The sequence below is a fragment of the Haliotis asinina genome, chromosome 8 (assembly GCF_037392515.1).
Source record: "Haliotis asinina isolate JCU_RB_2024 chromosome 8, JCU_Hal_asi_v2, whole genome shotgun sequence".
Classification (NCBI taxonomy): domain Eukaryota; kingdom Metazoa; phylum Mollusca; class Gastropoda; order Lepetellida; family Haliotidae; genus Haliotis; species Haliotis asinina.
In genome coordinates, this window is record NC_090287.1 from 14,148,482 (window position 1) to 14,169,887 (window position 21,406).

At 40.4% G+C, this 21,406-nt stretch overlaps 1 protein-coding gene across 4 annotated transcripts in view; it reads left to right on the forward strand.

Moving 5' to 3' along the window:
* LOC137294444 (uncharacterized) overlaps positions 1-20,534 on the forward strand; it is a 34,915-nt gene extending 14,381 nt beyond the window's left edge. For 2 of the 4 annotated variants that reach the window (XM_067825462.1, XM_067825460.1), the window contains 4 exons: positions 3,005-3,112; positions 16,134-16,241; positions 16,920-17,123; positions 18,692-20,534. In XM_067825462.1, the coding sequence (XP_067681563.1) occupies positions 16,158-16,241; positions 16,920-17,123; positions 18,692-19,564 (1,161 nt within the window). In that variant the 5' untranslated portion in view covers positions 3,005-3,112; positions 16,134-16,157 and the 3' untranslated portion in view covers positions 19,565-20,534. Of the gene's footprint in view, positions 1-3,004; positions 3,113-6,706; positions 6,791-10,015; positions 10,459-16,133; positions 16,242-16,919; positions 17,124-18,691 lie in introns of those variants that run through there. The other 2 variants (XM_067825464.1, XM_067825463.1) reach the window with 2 other exon arrangements.
* The last annotated feature ends 872 nt before the right edge of the window (positions 20,535-21,406 follow it).

Sequence of the window (21,406 nt, forward strand, 5' to 3'; positions counted from 1 at the left end):
AAGTTAACACGGCTATGAATGCAGCTATGTATGGTGATGATGCTGTCGCCAATGAAATTGGAAATGTTTACTGCTGACGGCAAGTGAAAGGACAGCTGACATGTACTCTATGACATACTTCATTATAAATATAATCCTAGATAGTTGAGCGAACGAACCACCTGTTGCATTTGGTGTTCGCTTCACAAGGGCTGTCCACTGTCACACATAAATTTATGACGGGGTTTGGCAGCATATGTTTGTCTAGCGAATTCATTATTATTGCTTCCGAGTGCTGTATATTGTCGGTACAGAGCACACCAGGGTGAAAAACTAGCAACTCAAATTGAACGTTTTAAACAGTGTTTTGAAACCGTATGTCGTGTATATTTAGTTTGTGAGCCGCCAAAGTGGTGTAGTGGTTGGAGTGTCCGCCCGGTCATCAAGAGGCCGCGGGTTCGATCGCCTACCACGTCATTTCAAAATTTGCTACTTTGGTCCCTGTCTGGCGCTCGGCATTGGTGCTGGTCAAGGCCCGATCAGCTCTGAGTCAGTTTAATGTGTCTGAATAGGGTGTTCAGGCGTGGTATGTATCTCAGTAACCTAGCAATATAAGTCAGCTTAAGTGTGGGCTAGTACTATCAGCCAGCCACGCAAACACACGTATGAAAGAACTGTTCTCAAGTGCGACGTTAAACCCCATATCACCCCACCTCACTTACACTTTTCTGAGGAATATGAAGAAAGATGAAAGAAACATCAAGAAATATGTGTGCGGATAATGAAATACGGACGTGGCGCTCACAGGCCTGATAAATTATGAATCCCATTGGCAATGTTCTTAACAGCTTTAACGTGTGTATATGCATAGTATGTATATGCATAACGTGTATATGCATAGTCACATTATACTGCGCAGTCTACATGCCATGAACCGCTTGCCCAACTTTCAACTGCCTGATTTGTATCATTCGCCTGTCAGTGCTGTCAATCAAGGCAAGGGAATATACTTACCTGTCGCAAAGCACAGTAAAGCAACTGAACTATCTCATACATGAAATTTCAACTAGAAATTAAATCCAATTATTTTAGCTATAAACGACAATACAATATAAAACAGCCTGTAGATTGCCCAGCGGGAGGAATGAGTACGTGGGTTAAGACTGAAAATCACATCGGCAATATTTCTGTCATATCGTGACTAAAACTAGTCCTAAGTTCATAATACATACGTAGAATATATAAAACAGTGTCAAAGAATGACAGTAGAATTATTAGATTATCACACAATGAGTTAAAACTAGTTAGCATATATCTTTAAAAGGTCCAAACTATAACTGGACAATACAATGTAAAAATGGGCGAGTGATCGCCAACAACTGAAGGTAAATGACCATACTAGCGGACATGGATCCTAGCTGGACATACGCGACCGGCTGATCCATCATGTTTGTAAGATCAGAGCCCAATTGCCTATCTAAAGCGGTTGCAATGCTATCTCCATGCAAGTTTGCAATAGTCATTCATCTCTGCACAGTCGTTACCCTAGGTATCGTGTGCTGTGTACACCTCCTAGCGTCGATGCTGAACTGTTTTTTTGGGTTTTTTTTTTTAAAACAAACCTTTATAAAGAACATCACGCACCTGCTAAAATTATGGTTTTGCATGCTCTCATCTCATCTTTATCGCTAAACATCAACTCGTACTTATATCAGGTTTCATTTTTTCGACACTTACGTTTCTTTTGCTCTTCAGCATATTAATTCTTTCTTGAGTTATCGCGTTAGCGATCTCTAAATTGACCAATACCTCAATTTTTTGCTGCGACCTAGCAATTTATCTCAAGGTCACTAGATTCAAATGATGTTTTGAATCTCTCCATGACACCTTGGTACCACATTTGAACAAAATCCATTAATTTCTTTCTTGAGTTAACACACTAACCATCTATATACTGGCAATTCCTCCGCCGAGTTTGGCTGTGACCTTGCATATTATCTCAATCTCACTACAGACATACGCGTATTTATGAATGATCATGATTAAAACTGGTGTTACAATGTACGTCCATACGTATTACGTTTTACTGCAATAAAAATTATTACAATATACGTGAATTTATATGACAATCTGTGTATTACAATTTACGGTGCGTTTATTAAATTTACGTCAAGGGTTATTACAATTTGCTGCATGTATTACCATTTACGTTTTTATTACAATTGCAACAGACCGCACTGATACAAGTTGTAGCAAATGGCAATGAAATCCGTTTCAAGGTTCATGAGTAAGTATTAGTTAAACTAAGGCAATGCACTGCACTGAATAGATATTGAAACTCGCTGTCTAAATCGGACTCGACTGGGACCGACTTTTGTGTCCGTATTACGAGGGGTCCGAATTAAACTGGTGAGAGCCAAGAGTTAGCTCCTTTGACCAGGAGATATGCATGCACGGTACTTATATCATGGTGTAATGTGGTTTCCTTGTAATAGCGCTAAAGATGACCAGGAATATTATAAGTAGATTATCAAAACTGTAATTCCTTCAATAAATATCACCTCATCTTTTATACATAATTTATTGTTAGAATGTTCTGTCGACCGGTGGTTTCCAATGCAACATATTTTCCCGTTAGCATTATGATAGAGGAGTGTACAATACTCTGATGAAGTAACGTTGCATAAGTGATATAAGTAATATTTCTATCCTCTTTGGACTGCACTTATCGATACCAGCCGCTGATGAAACTGGGACATCTACTGTGTGCGAGTTCATATGGGCTATTTTGTTTCTTTGGTTCACATAGTCAGATGCTGGAGCTTTAACCGCTGTATCGATCGTGACAAGCTGTGGAAGTTTATTTGATACCTACACGTGGGTTTACAATTCAAGGGCTTCCTTGCAATACTTGCATAACGTTATAACTTTTTATTGACAGACCTATGTGTTAATTAATACTGCCATCCTACTGCCTCATATCACTCGTCTCGAGGCAATAAATGCAATGCTATCTGTATTACAGTTACGTCGTTTGCTGATGAAGTAAAGCCTGGAGAGATATATTCAACATTGACACCTTCAGTGAAACAAATGAGAAATGCAGTTGCTGCCTGAAAAAGATCGCAAATAGGTAAGTCGTGATTAAGCCTAAACGTAGCATATTACATGTAGTATATTATCATGAATGCCCACTATTTCATATCAGCTAAGGGCGTGTCTATGTTGCTGCCTACATTGACAAAACAAGACATTGTCCAATCACGCCAATCATACATTTCCCGAATGTGTCATGTGTAACTGTAGGAATGTTATTGACTGCAGAGATGCACGTGAAAAGACCATGTTGGAAAGCTGGTGAGGTTAGCAAATCGATTATTATCTGATGTCATCATGCATGTCATCGAATCCCACATCGAATCTGACGATGTGAGATTCCGCTTAGTTCAGCGTTAAATGAAAATGAACCAACCCACTATATCTTTGGCCAAACATAAATTATAACATACATTTTCAAGGACGTATTACCTGACCGATGACTCATTAGCTGGAACATTGTTCACTTGAAAGACATCGTTGGGAACTGTCTGAAACTTGTAGTTTACTATATTCATGTACATGAACAAAGGGTTACTGGTACGATGCTTGCATGTAAACTCGTGTCTCGTTCGTGATTAGTAACTATGACTCGAGGTCTGGTTTCCACAGTTCAAGAAATCACACATTAACAGGTTGGTGATAAGTAATCTTGGTGAAACGAAATGCAGTTGAATCATGGCTCGTACCTGATTACAAAATACGCTGCCTCGTTCATCTATACATCATCTAAAAAATAATATTAATTATATGAGGCAGTTCAACATACCCACGAGAGGGACGGGGGTACCATTTTGGAATTTTGTACTTTTTGTAATATAAAAAAAATCACTGAAAAGCGGAAATCCCTCAAACATTAGTCGATTAACTTACAGCCTGTTTCGGACTATCAAATTACACGCTACAACTTCATCTCGATTTTTTTTCTATTTGAGCGATTCAGCTTTCGGTATGCATGTTTTTATATAAGAAAGGTGTCAATGTGAAGCTGTACTTGAATTTGATGATGGTTGTAATTGTGTATGTTCCTGGCACTGATAAGAACATCACTGACGGTGTTGGCGGTTGCGGGACAACCTGTCTTACACCATTTCCAGCTGAACTCGATCCCTTTTTGCATTTAATCCTAAACTTGTGACCTTGATTAAGTGTCTACTCGAACTTGGAACTCAGTCTGCCAAACGCACATGCCCCCTTTATGAGAATGTTGGTGACAAATACTCGTTGAAAACAGATTATAGCCGGCTAAGTACAGGGGCGTTACTCTTAATACGTTGTCATCAAATCAGCTGTCCGGCAAAATGGACTTTGACCGTCTAAGGCATTTGAGTATACAATAGACTGCATGTAACACTGTAACCTAAATCCACATAACAAAATTAATAACAAATGCTTACTGCGGAGATGTTTTATTTCATTTAAGAAAATGCAATGTATGAATTCGCTGTACAGTAATTAATAATTTATCGACATGGTAATTTCGATCTGGCAGTTATTAGCATCGGAATTATTACAAACACGAACCTGTTCCAGTGTGTATATCTATTTCCACATTATTTCAGTTCGTCTAGGTCTACGTCAAAGAGTAATCCATAATAAACAGCTCTATATTCACTGAGTTGCCATGTGTGTTGTTTTTTGTTTGTTATTTTTTTATTGATATTTATTTATATTTGTTATTTTTTATACGTAAACAAAATTGGAGTGGGTGGGGGTTTATACAGTTCATTGCTGTCTGATATACACACTTGTTTACACTCAAACGTGTGTAAATACACATACGTCATATCTATCTTTAAGGAAACCAAATGACCTCGCGAGGGACAACTACGGGCCATAGGTGATTAGACAACCAGTCAATGTTCCTGGTAACTTGATCAGTGCCCAACACCTTGGCCCAAACAACCACAGTTTGAATTTGAGGAAGCCTTGCCAATTAACATTTTGCGTCAGCACAAACCTGTCCCCGCGCTTGCAAATTATCGTCGCACTACAAACATTGGTTGCCTTTTGCTGAGCTGTACTGGGTCGAACCATGTAGCCGCCATATGATGTTAGGTAGCCCAATGGTTAAACCGTCGCTCGTCACACCGAAGACCTGGGTTCTGTTACCCACGTGGGTACTCTCTATTAGCCTATTTCTGGTGCTCGACGCCTTGATATTATTGGGATATTGCTAAAGGCGGCGTAAAACTATACTCACTCACTCATCATGCATATATGTTGTTGTCAGGAAACCATGTTCACGGATTCGAATCCATGATTCTGTGTGTTGGGGTGTCAGAAAAAGTTCCGTGCTTGCTAGTTTCATCAGTAATCTGTCCGAATATCTTCTCTGTCATATTCAGCTAAGGTCACCGACTGTGAAAACGCCTCTTCTTAACACGCCTATGCAAGAAAACAGAAATTCCCCAATGAATCCGGCACTCGCACTGTATGCTCCCTTTGTACGTGGAAAGTTCACTTGCCTTTGCATGTGCTATGATGCATTGCGCATGTTATCAGTAGATCACTATCTGAGGGAATCAAAAACACCTCTTCATAATATTGTCAGAATCGTGCAATCAATTCAGTTGTTAAATGAGATTACTAAAGAAAATTGGTCTGATTTTGTTGCATTCTCGAAAACACATCAAAACGACCCCGTACCGTTTGAATATTTTTCTGCATCATGTAATTGAAATGTGGCTGTTCATTCTGAGTCTTCTTGTGTGTGTGAGTGCTTTAGGTTTAAGCCGTTTATTGCAGCGCTCTGTAAATACTTCATAACAGAACTAACCTTTATATTCACGTTTAGGCTGCATAAAAAAGTTAAATGTTTTTCGGGCACATTTTATTTTCAAACGTGACGGGGCTGTACGACTTTTTGTAAAATGTTTGATCGAAAAAAAAGTGACGCGGGAGGAACACATTTATATATCTCTCAGAAATACAGCCTGGGAAGTTAAGGACGTGTTAATGAGTTGTAGATCCAGTCAAACTCGTTCTTACAGACACTCAGTCTTATAGCAGACAAAGATGATGATGATGATGATGATGATGATGATGATGATGATGATGATGATGATGATGATGATGATGATGATCGGGACCCGCCAAGTCAAAATTACTTTTTAAATAGCAATAAAAGGTTCTTACGCGCACTAATAAAAGTGACGGGCCGATTCTCGGGAAACATTTCACTTTTATATTTAGCCTTAGATAAAGCACAAGGACGGTTCTGTAAGATGTGAAATAGGATACAGTCACGTAAAAAACGCCATTGACTAGTTTAACCCGAGCAAACAACACGACCCTCAACATTCAAAGGAGAAGTAGCACACTGTAGATGCATTTGCGAAATCCGGCTAAGGTTTCAAGGCTTGAATATTGCAGATGATATTGACTTGATTGGGCTATGTACACATAACGCGAAGTGAAGCAGGCTGGGTATATATGGGGGAAAGCTGTGTGTAATGTATGGTGGCCGGGTCGAGGCATCGCTTGTTCGCCTTTCGGCTGTGAAAAAAAGCGACTCGTCATCTTCTCATCTCGGGCTATCGCTTCCTCGTAGCGCTATCTATCGCGACCTTAACTGAAGGCGAGAAGGGGATGTCCCCTCTCGACCACCATAGTAAAAAGACTTATACGCGTGATCGTTTTTCAAACTGGAGTAGAACAGTATCGGGGATCCCGGGTCCCGTTTCCTGCCCCCTGTTGGCTGTTACAGAAGTGGGTAAGTGAGAATGGGCTTACGTTGCTATAACCGCTAGGGTGTCCCATCGCCCCTATTAGAGAAGGATGTCAAACAGATCAAAAGGTCAGACGTCGATGACAATGTGCCATTGTTCCCTACGGCCTGCTGCGTCGTCCATAACCTCAATCACGGGTTCGTCTGGTCTATATACGACTATTTTAATTCCGACCTCTTATGACGGGGACAAGAAACAAAACCGTACACGTCGGAGAAGACATTTGGCCAGCGTACACCGCATCATGTACTTCATTGTGCACGCTACTTGTCGTCAGTGATAACTAACGGGATCGGGTGGCCAGGCCCGCTGACTTTGTTGACACACGTTCCCATTTGCGCAGATCGATGATCATGGTGACTCGACTATTTACAGGCCAACGCCATATAGCTGGAATATTGGTGAGTGCGGCGTAAACCTTAACTCGCTCACTGATACCCTTACTCATTGCATGTGCACGCAACACTACGCCTAGAATAGTGTTTAGGTCACATCAACCCGTGGTACACTTATCTTAGATAACATATGTAGTTTGCGGTCAGTATCAATGAACGCTTGTCGACATAGACTGAACAGTAAAAGAAACACAACTCTCTTTTTTGTCAAGTTTTTTAATTGAAGACAATACTATAAACGGTTACTATTATCACAGGCCATAATAAATCTGTTATATGGTCTCTGCTAATATGAGATTTCATTTGTCCGAAACTTGCGTTTCTATTGCTGTTCAGTACATATACACCGGCACAAATGTTTTACGATTTAGAAACAACAAGTAAACAAACTTAGTTCAAGCTCTTAAATACCCACAATGGTTGAGTGCTGTAAAAAACAGGTGTCAGATAGTTTGAGTATGTGGGGGAGGGGGGAGGAGGTGAATGTGGGGTAGCTGCTGAATGGGAGCTACTAAAAGGGTCCTCTGCTCCTAGGTAGGCATATGGAATAGACGTGCCAGTGCCAACCTTCCCCTGGGCGATGTAAGGAGATGTAATAATGGACTTATACCATATGGTATCCCTGTCGTATCCCTTACATTGTATATTTGCGGGTGTACTCTCACATTTCCCACTGTCACCAGGCCATCGGTGTGTGGTTCGTTCTCACAGAGGCTAAAGGTGGATTATCCCACTGACTACGCTGACACTTAAAGATGTCCCTTGTTTGACCCTCAGTGGGTCAACAATTTGGGTCGTATTTCACTTACTGGCCCTGAACATGATTATGTAACTAGGACGTGTGTGGAAAATAGGCTCAACTCTCCCCTCACCCCTCACCCCCACCATTCCCCAAACCGGACCCCCTACTCATCACATACGCACATGGCGACCGACAACCGCCGTCAACAACAGCAGGCCGTCAGTCGTCGCGACAATCATGTCTGTCATGCGTGTGATGACCACAGACAAGAGAATGTGTCCCCGATGACATTCTTCTATTACACAATCAGTCATAACATCACGTCACAGCTTTTCGGTCAGCTACCGAGTCTGCAGCAACGCGTCACTGTTTTCTCTGATGTTTTCTCTGATGTTTTCTCTGACGCCGTTACTTCAGATACCATGTTGTGTTAAATAATAGAAGGGTCAGGCTCAAAATGTTCTCAGCGTTTTACCTCGTTAGTGCATTTCATAATTCGACAGGACGTCTATTCTTAGCATCCCGTCATTAGCACCAATCTGAAAGGAGCATGAGGTGTCCACTGCATATAACAGAATGAATGTGAAATACATTGGATAATCGACGAGAGCTATAAAAAATCTCCTCGCCCAGCAGAACCTGTTGCTACTAAGGGACGCAACTCTGTTAAGTGAAATATTACAGCACATTACCCCAATTGGAAGCCTTTAATATCTACCGAATCTGTTGCATACATAAGATAAGTAATATTATTGACACACGTTTGTGAAAACATGTCAATCATGAAACGAGTTAACATTTTGTCGCGAGATGAAATGTTGCCATTCACTCACCCCCACCTGCACGCAACCACCCTTGTGTTTTTTTAGTGCACGACAAGGTCATTTGTCGCCACCTGAGCTATATTATTCAACATAAATACGGTCGCAATTTTATACACCTATCATGCACATGGTTGTACTAATCAAAACGTGTGTGGCGACCAACCGCGATACCGTACCAAGTTTGGTGCCAGATGACAGCTTCAACGTCGATACTCTACTCACACATATTAAACTGACTCCGTGCCGACGAGTCCTTGCGCTGCCCCTTTAATGCCGAGCACCAGGCAGGGCAACATCAAGAACCGTCCTTAGCGTAAATAGGTAATACACTGACGGATTCAGAACAGGCACTCGGCTCAGCGTACGCTCAGCCTTCGACACCACCCTGAAAGTGTCTGTACACAGTGTCTATATAGCAGTGGACGTTTGTCAACATGTACTGTACAGCAAAAGAAACGCTTCTCTGTTTTGTCATTTTTTATGATAGACGACATGAAAATGAACGCTTAATTTGATGATATTTCATTTTTAAAGTTGCGTTTCTTTTACCGTTTAGTATAAATGGGCATATACAATGGTACAAAACAAACAACTTAATTCAGTATTAACAAACTCCTAAATTTTAGGACGTTTAAATAGTTGTGCTGTAAGAGTAGGTGTCTCAAATTGTGTGTGTGGTGGTGGGGGAGGGGAGGAGGGGAGGGACGGGGATGAGAAAGCATGAGTCATTGCTGCCTTGCGCAACCAGTCCCCAGGTGACTCGACTTTCACTCTGCCGACTTTCCTATCTGCGTAATTTCAGCTCTCAACACCACGCAGGTGGTCGATGTAACGGTGACGTCAAAATGCATTCACCCAGTGCATCTGATGTACATAATGCTGCATCAGTACCACAAAGAGCTGATGTACAATGTGCCTGGCAATGATGGCCCTAATTACTGGAGTGTCTGCAGTAGATCAATTCTAGCTCTGACATGTTATTATAAATACTTTATGTACGTTTTTATGCATATATCCTCAGTTCTTTTCTTATTGATAATCTTGTCACAAGTAAATCTGATAAATATTTCTTCCTGAGATTATTCCACGCATGTCCTAAACGTTCGATAGTTTTATCGCACCTGAATCATGCCACATTAAGGAACGGGGTTTTATGATTCTAATAGTAACGTTATAGTTTGACGTCGGGTAGATACACAGACCTAGCAATTCGTGACAGAAAAATCTTTAAAGATAACAGATCTCTAGGAGACGGCTGATAAGGATCCCATAAAGCTCCACATATTTAACTGCCTCAGTGACTGACCTCTTCCGTGGCGACATAAGACCGCCTCTGATCTGTGGAATGTAACCTGGACTTCCAATTGTCCACGTCCCAATTGTCCACGTCGTTCTCTGTTGATGTACAACACCGTTTAGCCGTTCACCCTGGATATTCAGCAGTATTTAGCGATCACATGCGGATGTAGAACAGACTAAAACAGTGACGCGTGAACAACAATACCCGTCCACCCTGGATGTCCAGTGGCACAGTACCTGTCCAGGTGTCAACTGTACAAGTGGGTGAACAACGGTGTCAACTGTCCATGGGGATATATATCTGTTTTACCTGTCCATGTGAATACCCAGCCCCTCCCTAGTGGATATACCTGACAGCATTAACCACCGATCGATAACATTTGTTTACTAAGGTAAGCGTATTTCTATAGAAATGTTGGGACACGTATTCAAGCAATTTGCAGGGTGTTTCCTTTAACCTTGAATAAAGCGACCGAGTGTTTGCTCGGGGGAATGTGTGTGTGTGTGTGGAGGGGGTGGGGGAGAGGGAGTAAGTGTGTGTGTTTATATTTTATTTTTTAGCTATTTGGCAGAGGTCTGAAGGTAATACTGCCTGCGCCAGAAAATTAGTAAGTCGTTACACACTGTCCAACTGTACTGACCTACGTCAGCGAGACTGTACAGTACACGTTAGTCGTCATTTACGATTTGGTGCTGAGGGCTAGCATAATCCAACGTTCGGTCCTGCTGAATACCTTCAGTCGTATTGCGATACTGCAACGTTTCGACTCGGGTTTATATAGCTTGTCACACGAAAATTCCGAAAACCGTAAATAGCTGAGTTCTGTTGCCAGGACGAGGTGTGACAATGTGCTTCGTGCCACAAAGCCCTACACGTATTTCAAACCACAGTGAACGCAAAAGTACAGGCACGACTTTAGCCCATAAACTCTTCACTAATTCGCCTTTGAGCCAACAAAGCGTCACCCTGAAATATCGCATACAAGCTCACTTCATTTCTCAAACCGGTTGTTCATGAATACTGGGGTGGGTTGTGTCCTACTTACAGTTGTCCTTATTTGCTCATGTTTATTTGGCTGTTTACTGCGTCTTTAAAGACACCTGATATATGACGGATGTCATTGAAGGTGCGAGGCACGGCAAGGCACAGTTCTTTGTGTTTGATGATTTACACATCACTCCACGGTATCGGCTCACCTGACACGCCTTCACGTGACTGAGCTGAGCACCCTGGTTCACTAACACGCAGACAGGCAGTTCGCAGGACGGGTAATCAGGATACTCGGGACGGGTGGGTAATGACTTGGATCCGGGTACCCATCTCAATATCCTCACCCGTTATGATCATGTGACTAATAGATAAAACAATACGTTATAATTAAAAGGTTGCATTCTTTGAAAATTTAACCATCATTTACTGTCAACTGTTTCGAACATAATACATGATTAGGATATTGAAAAACTCGAAATATTAACCCCCGAGCTGAAGAATATTGCCAGTTCCTTCAATTTGATGTCAGGAATTCGCACATCTGGTATCCGAGTAGGGTAGGGTAATGGGGGTGTGGGGTAAATTTAGATATTTTTTACTGTCACTTGTTTTGAATATAATGCATGACTAAGATATTGAAAAACTAAATTTTATCCTCCGAGCTGAAGAATATATTGCCACTTCTAACAAGTTGATGTCAGGAATTGACATATCGGGTGTCGGGGTAGGGTAGGGTAGAAAGAAGTGGGGTACCCGGTTAAAATATTGGACCCGCCCCAGTCCTGTCGCATTGGCCTTAAAACAACATTTACACTTCAGTGAACAGACTATGTTTCCATTGTGTTATACACACACACACACACACACACACACACACACACACACACACACACACACATATATATATATATATATTACATGAAAATGCAAGCCTCTCAGTTACTGAAAATCAGCCTATGTCTGTTAATTATGTACATTGTTGTAAGATGGCTTGTGGAAATACTTGGAGAGGTCCTATCTAACTTGGATAACGTGTGCCTAATCGTTTTATTGAGTCAATCAATAAACACACTCAAACCTTTCAATGACAAACCTGTATCTATAGTATCAAACCTGTTCGATAGTAGCTGATAGTAAAACAGTTCTGAGAAGAGAAGACAGATTATCATTTAATCACAACAATGTTCTATTTACACACAATCAGTAACTTCTCAGTGACGAACCTGTTTCAGACTTAATCAATTCTCCTCACAAGAGAGTGGACTGTTCCTTTACTCCCGTAGGTGGTACCCTGAATAACCTTCCAGTTCGGTGTCTGACAATCTCATGATCCCTGGTATAGTGGTTTTCCTTCAGCTATTGCCCTGTTTTACATTGTATTCTATAAAAATAGTTGTTGTTTTGTACTTTTGTACGTGTATGCTATCTATATTGAACTCGATTTGTGCCAGTCTAGGGATATATATATTCTATGTATATGTTATGAATGTGGGATTAGTTTTAGTCACGATATGTCTGAAATATTGTCACTTTAAAATCAATCACTCACTCATTCACTGCTACCTCTTGGCAATAGTAACAGTAAGAACATTTATCATGCCATTGTGATGAGAGGTGTATGTGGTCACCAGAATGATACTGAGCATAATGAGATCGTCTAAAATGATTGATCAAAATAATTTTCCTCCTGTAGACAGTATGGAAGGAACACCTAGCATAGAAGCATAGAAGCATAAAGCATATATTTTACAAACAAGGTGTCTGTTTGCCTTATTGCACAACAACAGCTGGTGTTGTCGCGAAATCAATAAGACCGACTGTATGTGAGTGTTTCTGTGTGCTAGTGCAGTTTATGCATAAATGTTTGCATGTTAGTGACACGATAATACGTGGTCACAGATTAAGACCACCATTTCATGTGTCTGACGATTTGTATATATCTGATAACATGTCAATGGATGTTCACATAACTATTTTCATAGGCATATTTTATTCATGACATGAAATATAAACATAACATGAAAAATATGGACTGGAATACCAAGTCAACGGTTTATGCAAGTGACTCAAATATAACACAAAAGAATCAATGATTAATTTCAAACTTCAGAAGCAGTTATTACAGCAGCAATTATTTCCACAAAGGCGTAAAATCCATAAACATAGAAAAACGTCTGTACAATTACATTAAATGGTCAATAATAATTGCATACATAAGAATTAAGAATAATTTGAATCTGTTTGAAAGCATGGTGTATTTATGAACAGAGTCAAGAACATGCTGATTAATTCTACTATTGAAAGTTTGATTACCTTGAAAAATCGAATTTAAGTCATAGCCATTAGTGTAGAAATATTTATCTGATCTTAATGTAATGCAGGGGCAATGATTGAGGCAGGGGAGAGAATTTTCCCATGGACACCCACATGCACAATTCCGATTGCATTTACTACTCTGTGTGGCAAGAAATTGGGCGAATACAATCCGTTTATATGACAGTAACAAAATTATTGTTTTATTTCTGAGGTTTTATTATTTGCTTATTCTCAGCGCTAGCGACCGGGCAAGCAACTCTGGGAAATTGTTAAATGCCAGGTCATTGCTCTTTGTATCCAAAGCGCACGGCGTTGACAAAGAGTGATCACAGACGTCCACAGCTACACCTTTCTGCCATGAAGTAGGTCGCCTTTCTAGGATGAATACCCAGGGCAAAATGGACTTGCACCTGATGCTCATACTTTCCGGATCAACTATGAGAAATCCGTGGTTTTACTTGTGGCTTTGCTTTGGTTAAGATGAAGCAGGTTTAGTCAAAGACCCAAGTTATGATAGGGGTCTATGTGTCCTGTGCCGTCACTTCCTGAAGCTGACACTTCCTAAGACACACACACATCCCTTCACCCTGTCAACCTTGTTCTTCTGAAGTACTTCTTAGATGACTGTAGTCTGTAATCTGTGGCCTTATGACTTCATCCTCTTTAGTATTGCTGGCGATACCACTACTAGGAAAGTTGTTACCATTCGAAAGTTCACTATCTGTGCTCATTGCATTGTAAATGCTTTGGCGAATGATTACATAACCTCGTAAGCATATTTCATCATTTTAATGTGCTGGGACACCTTTGCTTGACGGTCAGATCACTTTACCACGATCTTGGTCTGCCACTGCTTTGTCCACTTCAGTTCTCACCATAACTTTGTTCACTTGGATGTCTTTTCAAGATCGTCCACTTTCCTCCTAATCTACCAACGCAATCCTCGGACTCACAACGGTCACTCTTCTTGAACTCACCACCGGTCCAGAGTGTGTCACTGTTCCAGATCTATCTTTCAGCCTCTGTACTACATGCTGTCAACAATAACTGTTCTTACCAGTTTTACCAGCTCTCAAATGGTCCGAATTTATGGTGACAAATTAAACCAGTTGACCAAAACGTCTTCCTCTGATCTGAATTCCTCTTTTCCTAACTTCCATAAACTACATAAAATTCAAATTCCATTGGTTCCTACATCCTGATGTTTCATGCTGGTAGATACCACGTTATAAATCATTTCTCCATGTTGTATACAGTTGCAGTTTCGTCCCGTCTCTGCCTTTACAGCAAAAACAGCTTTTGAGGTCAAAAGTCCCTAGACGCCTATGACTAGAATTACTACAATGTCCCTAAGGTTTTATCAGTTTCAGAATATATTCTGTTACCTTATGCATTTACATCATCAATCAAGCAGAACGTTGTTATCACCTGATACTACTTCCCAGCACTAGAACAGTCGCTACCCGGCAGGCCAGACCGGATGTTATCACTGTTTTTTTTGTGTGTGTGTGCCCTTAACAAATAGCGATTATCAATGCAAGAATGTTTGATGTATCTTGGTGCGGAGTGTGGTGATGTCGTTTATCCTGCAATACGCAATATCCGATAGCTATAACTCTGTATCGCTTTGGTACTGATATTTGAATGCCCTCATAAGTCCTTTATGACAGAGTGTTGTATGTAGGTTTTCCATCGTTTTCAGTTGTTTGTATAAATGTGACTTTGTTTAATGCTGCATTTGTACTTTCCATTACACCAAGGAGTATTAGATGGTTGAAGGAGGAAAGCCAGACTTTTGAGCACTGGTACTGGCATGCCTACAACATGAAGTAGAAGGACCAATCTAATCTACAGTCACTTGTACGCGTTTTCTCGAGGATTCGTTATCTTTACTGTTGCTATTGTCATGTGTTTTAACAAAATCGGTCCACGGCGACATGAAAAACGTCAGTCGTCAATCGATAGTTGCCTACGTCATAAGCATTTGAGCGAAAGGTCTCTTTTAAGATATAGTTATTTTGAAATTGAAATCTTTTACTGAACTAATAGCAGTTAGGAGCTCTCCCAATCGTTTATCGGGAATTGCATTGAAAACGTAATATTTACACGTGGGGAGTGGAGTGAGTGAAGTGTGGAGAGGATGGTGGAGTGGGGTCTGAGCGTACCCTTGAGGAACTTTGCCAGCTGCAGACTGATATCCCACTGAGAGATACTTTACATATACTCAGACTGATGACTGTGAGGTGATCAATCATCGGTGCTGGTCGTCAGACGGAGCCCTTGAGAAGTAGAATTGCTTCTGTCAATATACTTACATTGTCATACGTTCACGTTCATCAGATTTATCAAACCCAGCAAACCAGACCAATGAATGGAACTGTCATTGAATATATTTAGTGTGTCTTATGGCACAAATGTGATTGACAAGATTCAGGGAAAACATGGCAAGTATGCAGTCCTCACTTACGAAATGTCACATTGCATACAAAGTTGCCCGACTCCATATTGTTCTTGGTGTCTGTGGTTTGGTACCTTCCAGTCGCTTGACGGACATGGAAACGCTGCCAGGATCACAACGTGAAATAAATGTTGTTAAACTATATTAACTGCAAAACCGTTCCTTTGTATAATTCCTTTACATAATCTGTGGTAATGGTTGTTCAAATGTCGTGATTTCACCCCAGCCCTTGTTTCCGTACATTCAGCCACTACGTGGTTGAGCATTTAGGGTATATTTGCATGATTTGGTATTTTTTGCAGGTGTTGGAGCTACCCTTCAGGACAATGACGCAATACAGGCGATATTTTCTCGGAATTGCCGTGGCCTGTGTGTTTGTGTGTCTCTTCTTGCTATACCCGTTCACATATGTAAGTTGTATTACCTAACAAAAACATTTCCAAATGTTTAGTTAATCCTATTTCCTTTATATCTCTGCGTTTTCATTGACATGACCTGAAGGTGATTATATTTGAAGAGGTCAGTTGGATAGTAGTGATCAAAGCGTTTGTCCGTCAAGTCGCAGACACGAGTTTCCCACATGATAAAATGTATAATATGTGAAGACTAAGCCATTTCTAACATATGTCATATTTGCGATTATACTTTGTAAAGTACAGATTCTAGTACATTTGTTGGGTTGAGTCTGATGCGGGTTTCGAATCCACACCCTTAGAATCGCCAGCACACAGAGCCAGCAGCCTGCCTCTCTCTCTCTCTCTCTCTCTCTCTCTCTCTCTCTCTCTCTCTCTCTCTCTCTCTCTCTCTCTCTCTCTCTCTCTCTCTCTCTCTCTCTCTCTCTCTCTCTCTCTCTCTCTCCCTCTCTCTCTCTCAATATATATATTCGCTTCACCACGCCAAATCCATTTGTGGAAGGACCCGGTATTCCCGTATACACTCACTAGCGTATTCACTAGTTCATCCATTCGAACTTATGGTTTCAGTCCAGAATTAATTGCATCTCGTCTTCCATAAAATATTCTGTGACGATTTCAGATTGACATGATGTCTAACATGCTTTAGATAAATGCTCCTGTGTTTGTTTTCAGAATGCCATCACATCTGTATCTCCTTCGGCGAGTACATCCACACATCAGATTACCAAAAAAGGAGTACCAAAGGCCAACGTTGACATCCCTACTCAACATCCGTCCACAACTCGTCAACCTACTAAGCCATCTTCAGCAAAGCCCGATGCAACTCTCACGACTCCAAAGCCTACCGTACCAAAGCCAGTGCCTAAACCTCCAAAGGTCAGACACCACACATGTTCTAAACGCATACTAAATAATTGGTTGTAAAGTGATAGTTAGGGGTATTTTGTACTTACTTGAAGGATCAGTGGTCGAAATAAGAGCATAACAATAACAACTGAACGTTCATGGGAAATCAAAGTGTCTCCTGGCTTGCAAATCTGAGATTGTTTTAACCCCTATTCACTAAAAAATGCTGGTCAGAAACTAACATCTTACGCCGCTAATACATATCATAATCCCGGATGAAACCTTACGCTGTTTATTCCTTCCACGTTCGTGTGAAAGCAATTAAATGCATAGGCCATAAATGAATCTAACCATCTCTTTCGTTGACGCTGTAGAAGATGATGAATAATAAGGAAGGTTAGATACGTTATGGATGCCTTCAAAATTATATGATGGAAGCATGGGTTCATATACTGTTCACTCTGGCTTGTCAACAGGATAAGGACGTATACCGAAACGTCATAATATAAGCTGGCAGCCATAAATTATCTTACCTTTTAAAGAATCTGATCAATGTCCCTGACTAAACATGGGAATAAGGTTTGTGTATCTTCTAATTCTCCACTAGTTTTGTTTTGTCATTCGGTGAGTACAAAGTGGGAATGCGATTTCCCATGGTGGCAGCTTTACAAGTGATGTCCATCTTTTCATTAAACATCCTTTCAAAGGGTGATTAATCTATACCTTTCAATCTTGATTCGCAAACATATTTGTTTTCCGATTCATCTGTTGAGCGTTTCATTCAAGACTGTTAACAACACAGCCCATACATACAGAGGACCAGACTAATGATGTATTCTGTGCCAGGAATGCCCTCGTGTATTCCTACCGAAGACTAGCACATTTGGTTAATATCTGTTATTCCGATTCCTCTCTTCACATAGAAGTATATCATAGTGGGGAAATAAAAGATTTGATATCAGTAAGATACCCAGACACGTTATAGTTATGTCAGTGTAATACACCAAGCTCTATGTTTGTAGGGGTTTTTTTTGTCCTGACAATGTAATACGTCAAGGTATATGCTACCTTATTATGTCAACACAATATATAAAAAAACAGGTTATCGTAATCATTCAGCGTAATAGGTAAAGCTGCATGCTATGTAACGAATACAACTGTATGTTTCCCTACTCAGTCAACGCCATACACGAAGCTGTGTGTTTCCTGATCAGTCAATATGATAAGTGAAGGTGTATGTCACCTTATTCAGGCAACATGATACATAAAGCTGTAAGTTTCCTTGTTCAGTCACTATAAAATAAATGAAGCTGTATGTCTCCTTACACAATCGACGTAACACATAAAGCTGTATGGTTTCTTGTTTAGTCAACGTGGCACATAAAGCTATATGTTTCTTTGTTCAAATGATGTAATAAATGAAGCTGTATGTCACCTTGCACAGTCGATGTAATACGTGAGACTGTATGTTACTTTGTCCGGCCAGCGTAATACATTAAGTTGTCGTGTCTCTGTTTGGTTGGTTACTATTTTTAACATTCTTTAGAAAATGTTTCATCAAAATATTAATAGTTTATCCATCTTTTCTCTCATTTCAGCGACCACCATGCTATGGAGGTAAAATTCCCAAAGATAAATTTGAACTCTACAACAAATCTCAGCCGCTTGAAGTTACAGTTGTCACAGCCTATTTCAACCTTGGTCGATTCCTAAAAGGATCTGGAAACTTTTTTGACACAAATCTTTACATGAAGTGGGCGAACGTTTACCAATATATTAGAAGCCCTTTTGTGTTTTATACAGATTCACCGGACACTGCTGAAACATTCAGAAAGATGAGAGCGGGATATGAAAACATTACAAAGATTTTATTGGTGGATAGAAAATCAGTGTGGGCCTTTAATTATGTAGAACGGATTAAAGCAATATATTCAATCCCGGGTTATCCGAAGCACCACCCTAACACGGTTGTACCGGAGTATTCATGTGCTCAGCATGCTAAATATGCAACTGTTGAAGAAACCGTAGAGAAAAATTACTTCAACACAACGTATTTTGCCTGGATAGATTTGGGATATTTTAGATACATCGTTGGACGGAAGAAGGAGTTTGTGATAGTAAAACCAAAGGATTTCAACGAATCTCGAATAGCAATGAACAAAGTGTACGATGTGAGTATGGACGTAAAGCCGGAGAACATCTTCAAAGGAAATCGGGTGTGGCTGGGAGGAGGGATGTTTTTCGGGTCTAAATACACTCTCCCGACATTCATAGCCGACTATCGACACGCAGTTGAACATTACCTGAATATGTCTCTTAGTAGCACAGATCAACAAGTGATTTACTCGATGAACACCGTCAACGAAAAGCCTTATGTAAGAAGACGGGTACCTATACAGCAATACTCAGCTAATGCGGCCGGTGACTGCTGGTTCTATTTGGGATTTTCATGTTACAGAGAGTTGTCCTGACCCCCGTAGTGCTATTTTAAGCTATATTTAATTAAATGTGCGTGGGTTTTCAATAACAGGTGTTTACCTCTATGTAGATTAGACCATGCTCCATTGCTATGTGTGAGTGAGTGTGACTTTGAGTAGCAGTTCATATACCAAAGCCATGTCAGCGTGTCTGTTGGAGGAAACTTCGAAGTGATGCCAGAAATGTATAACTGTGATGAGTGCGTTTGTTTTTACCTCAATGTTAGCAGTATTCCAGCAATATCACGGAGGGGAATGTGTTTTACTTTTTTGTGTCCATGTGGGAGTCGAAACCGGGTTTTCTGCGTGACGAACAAAGACGCCGATCCTAAACTGCGTTGAAACCCAACACCTAGTAGCAAATGCATGACGCTGACAAACCGAGGTTCGCAATCAGACATCTTTATGGATTCGAACCAGGGTTACGACATACTGAATCCATCTGGTAATTCCGTTGGATCGTAACATATCAAGGTCGAAGGGAAAATGTATCAGATATCTCCCAGATAACCAGGCAGCTATTCTATTACTTTTTACCTCAGATTTCAACTCACGATTTCTTGTTTTACACGGCTATAATAGTGCTTTAAGAATGTCACGGTTACTGTGGGTCGTTGTTACGTCATTGCTATTACGTCAACTTTAGGCTGAGAGTGGAGCCGTCCAAGCTTTCGTTATATGGCATCGCAATATAACTGAAGTATCAGTTTGTTAATATGCATGTAAATACTAGTATGGTACGAACACCGATACTAACTGTCCAATGTTTTAGACGTATCTTTTCCTGCTTGTCCTTGCATAAACAGACAAACAGCACCTAAGAAATTATAACTTCAATTGTTATTTGATTTTGTTTTTACATGTGAAGTTTTGTTAGAAGCGGGAAACACTGTGATGAACAACATAATATATATAATATATATTTTTTTGTACTGGCAGTCTAGAAATAAACTTTATTTTCCTACTCTGGGCGTATAGATGACCTTTAAAAATATCCCTACTATTTACTGTAGGCTGTTAAATGGATCCGAAACACTTGCGGTTTGACACACCGTTCACATTTGTCCATGGACTTTTATGGGGCTGTTGATGTGCATATATCCTAATATATACTCAGTGCTATACTAATATACACTCGTTGGTTGTGTACACTGCTGGAGTGTATGAGAATATGTGCTTAAGTCATACTATAATTAATGTCAGGATGACACGTAAATTCTTATAAACATGTTTTGTTTATGCAACTTTAGTGTTCAAACTCAACATTACAACACTGAAAAGATATTTCCTTTCATCATTCCATCACACCGAAATAATTCATAGCATCTTTCAGACACACTAGGTGCGCAAAGGAGTAAAAGATATACAACGTATTTTATACACGATTTGCTGGTCAGATTCATGTGCAGCAGGAACACACACACACACACACACACACACACACACACACACACACACACACACACACACACACACACACACACACACACACACACACCTAAAAAAATAGTATCGATAAAGAAAAATAGTATCGTTTATAAAGCCGATTTGGCGGCTACGATGTGGGATATTTGCCCAGCTGCATTAAGACTCGCATTGTTTTGTACTTGCTTAAATTTACACCTCTGCTTTTATTTTATGATTGCACGTGTAAATCATATGGTTGCACGTGTAAAACACGTCAGTGTTTTGCCGATCAAAGCTATCGCACAACAAAGTGCATCCTTGTTTGATTGGTTCTTAATTTTGTGATGCTATATCGAGACTCCGTTTGTCATGGTTAAATTAACATCAGCTGCGTTTCATTGCTGTTACTTTGTCATGTAACGCTGCATC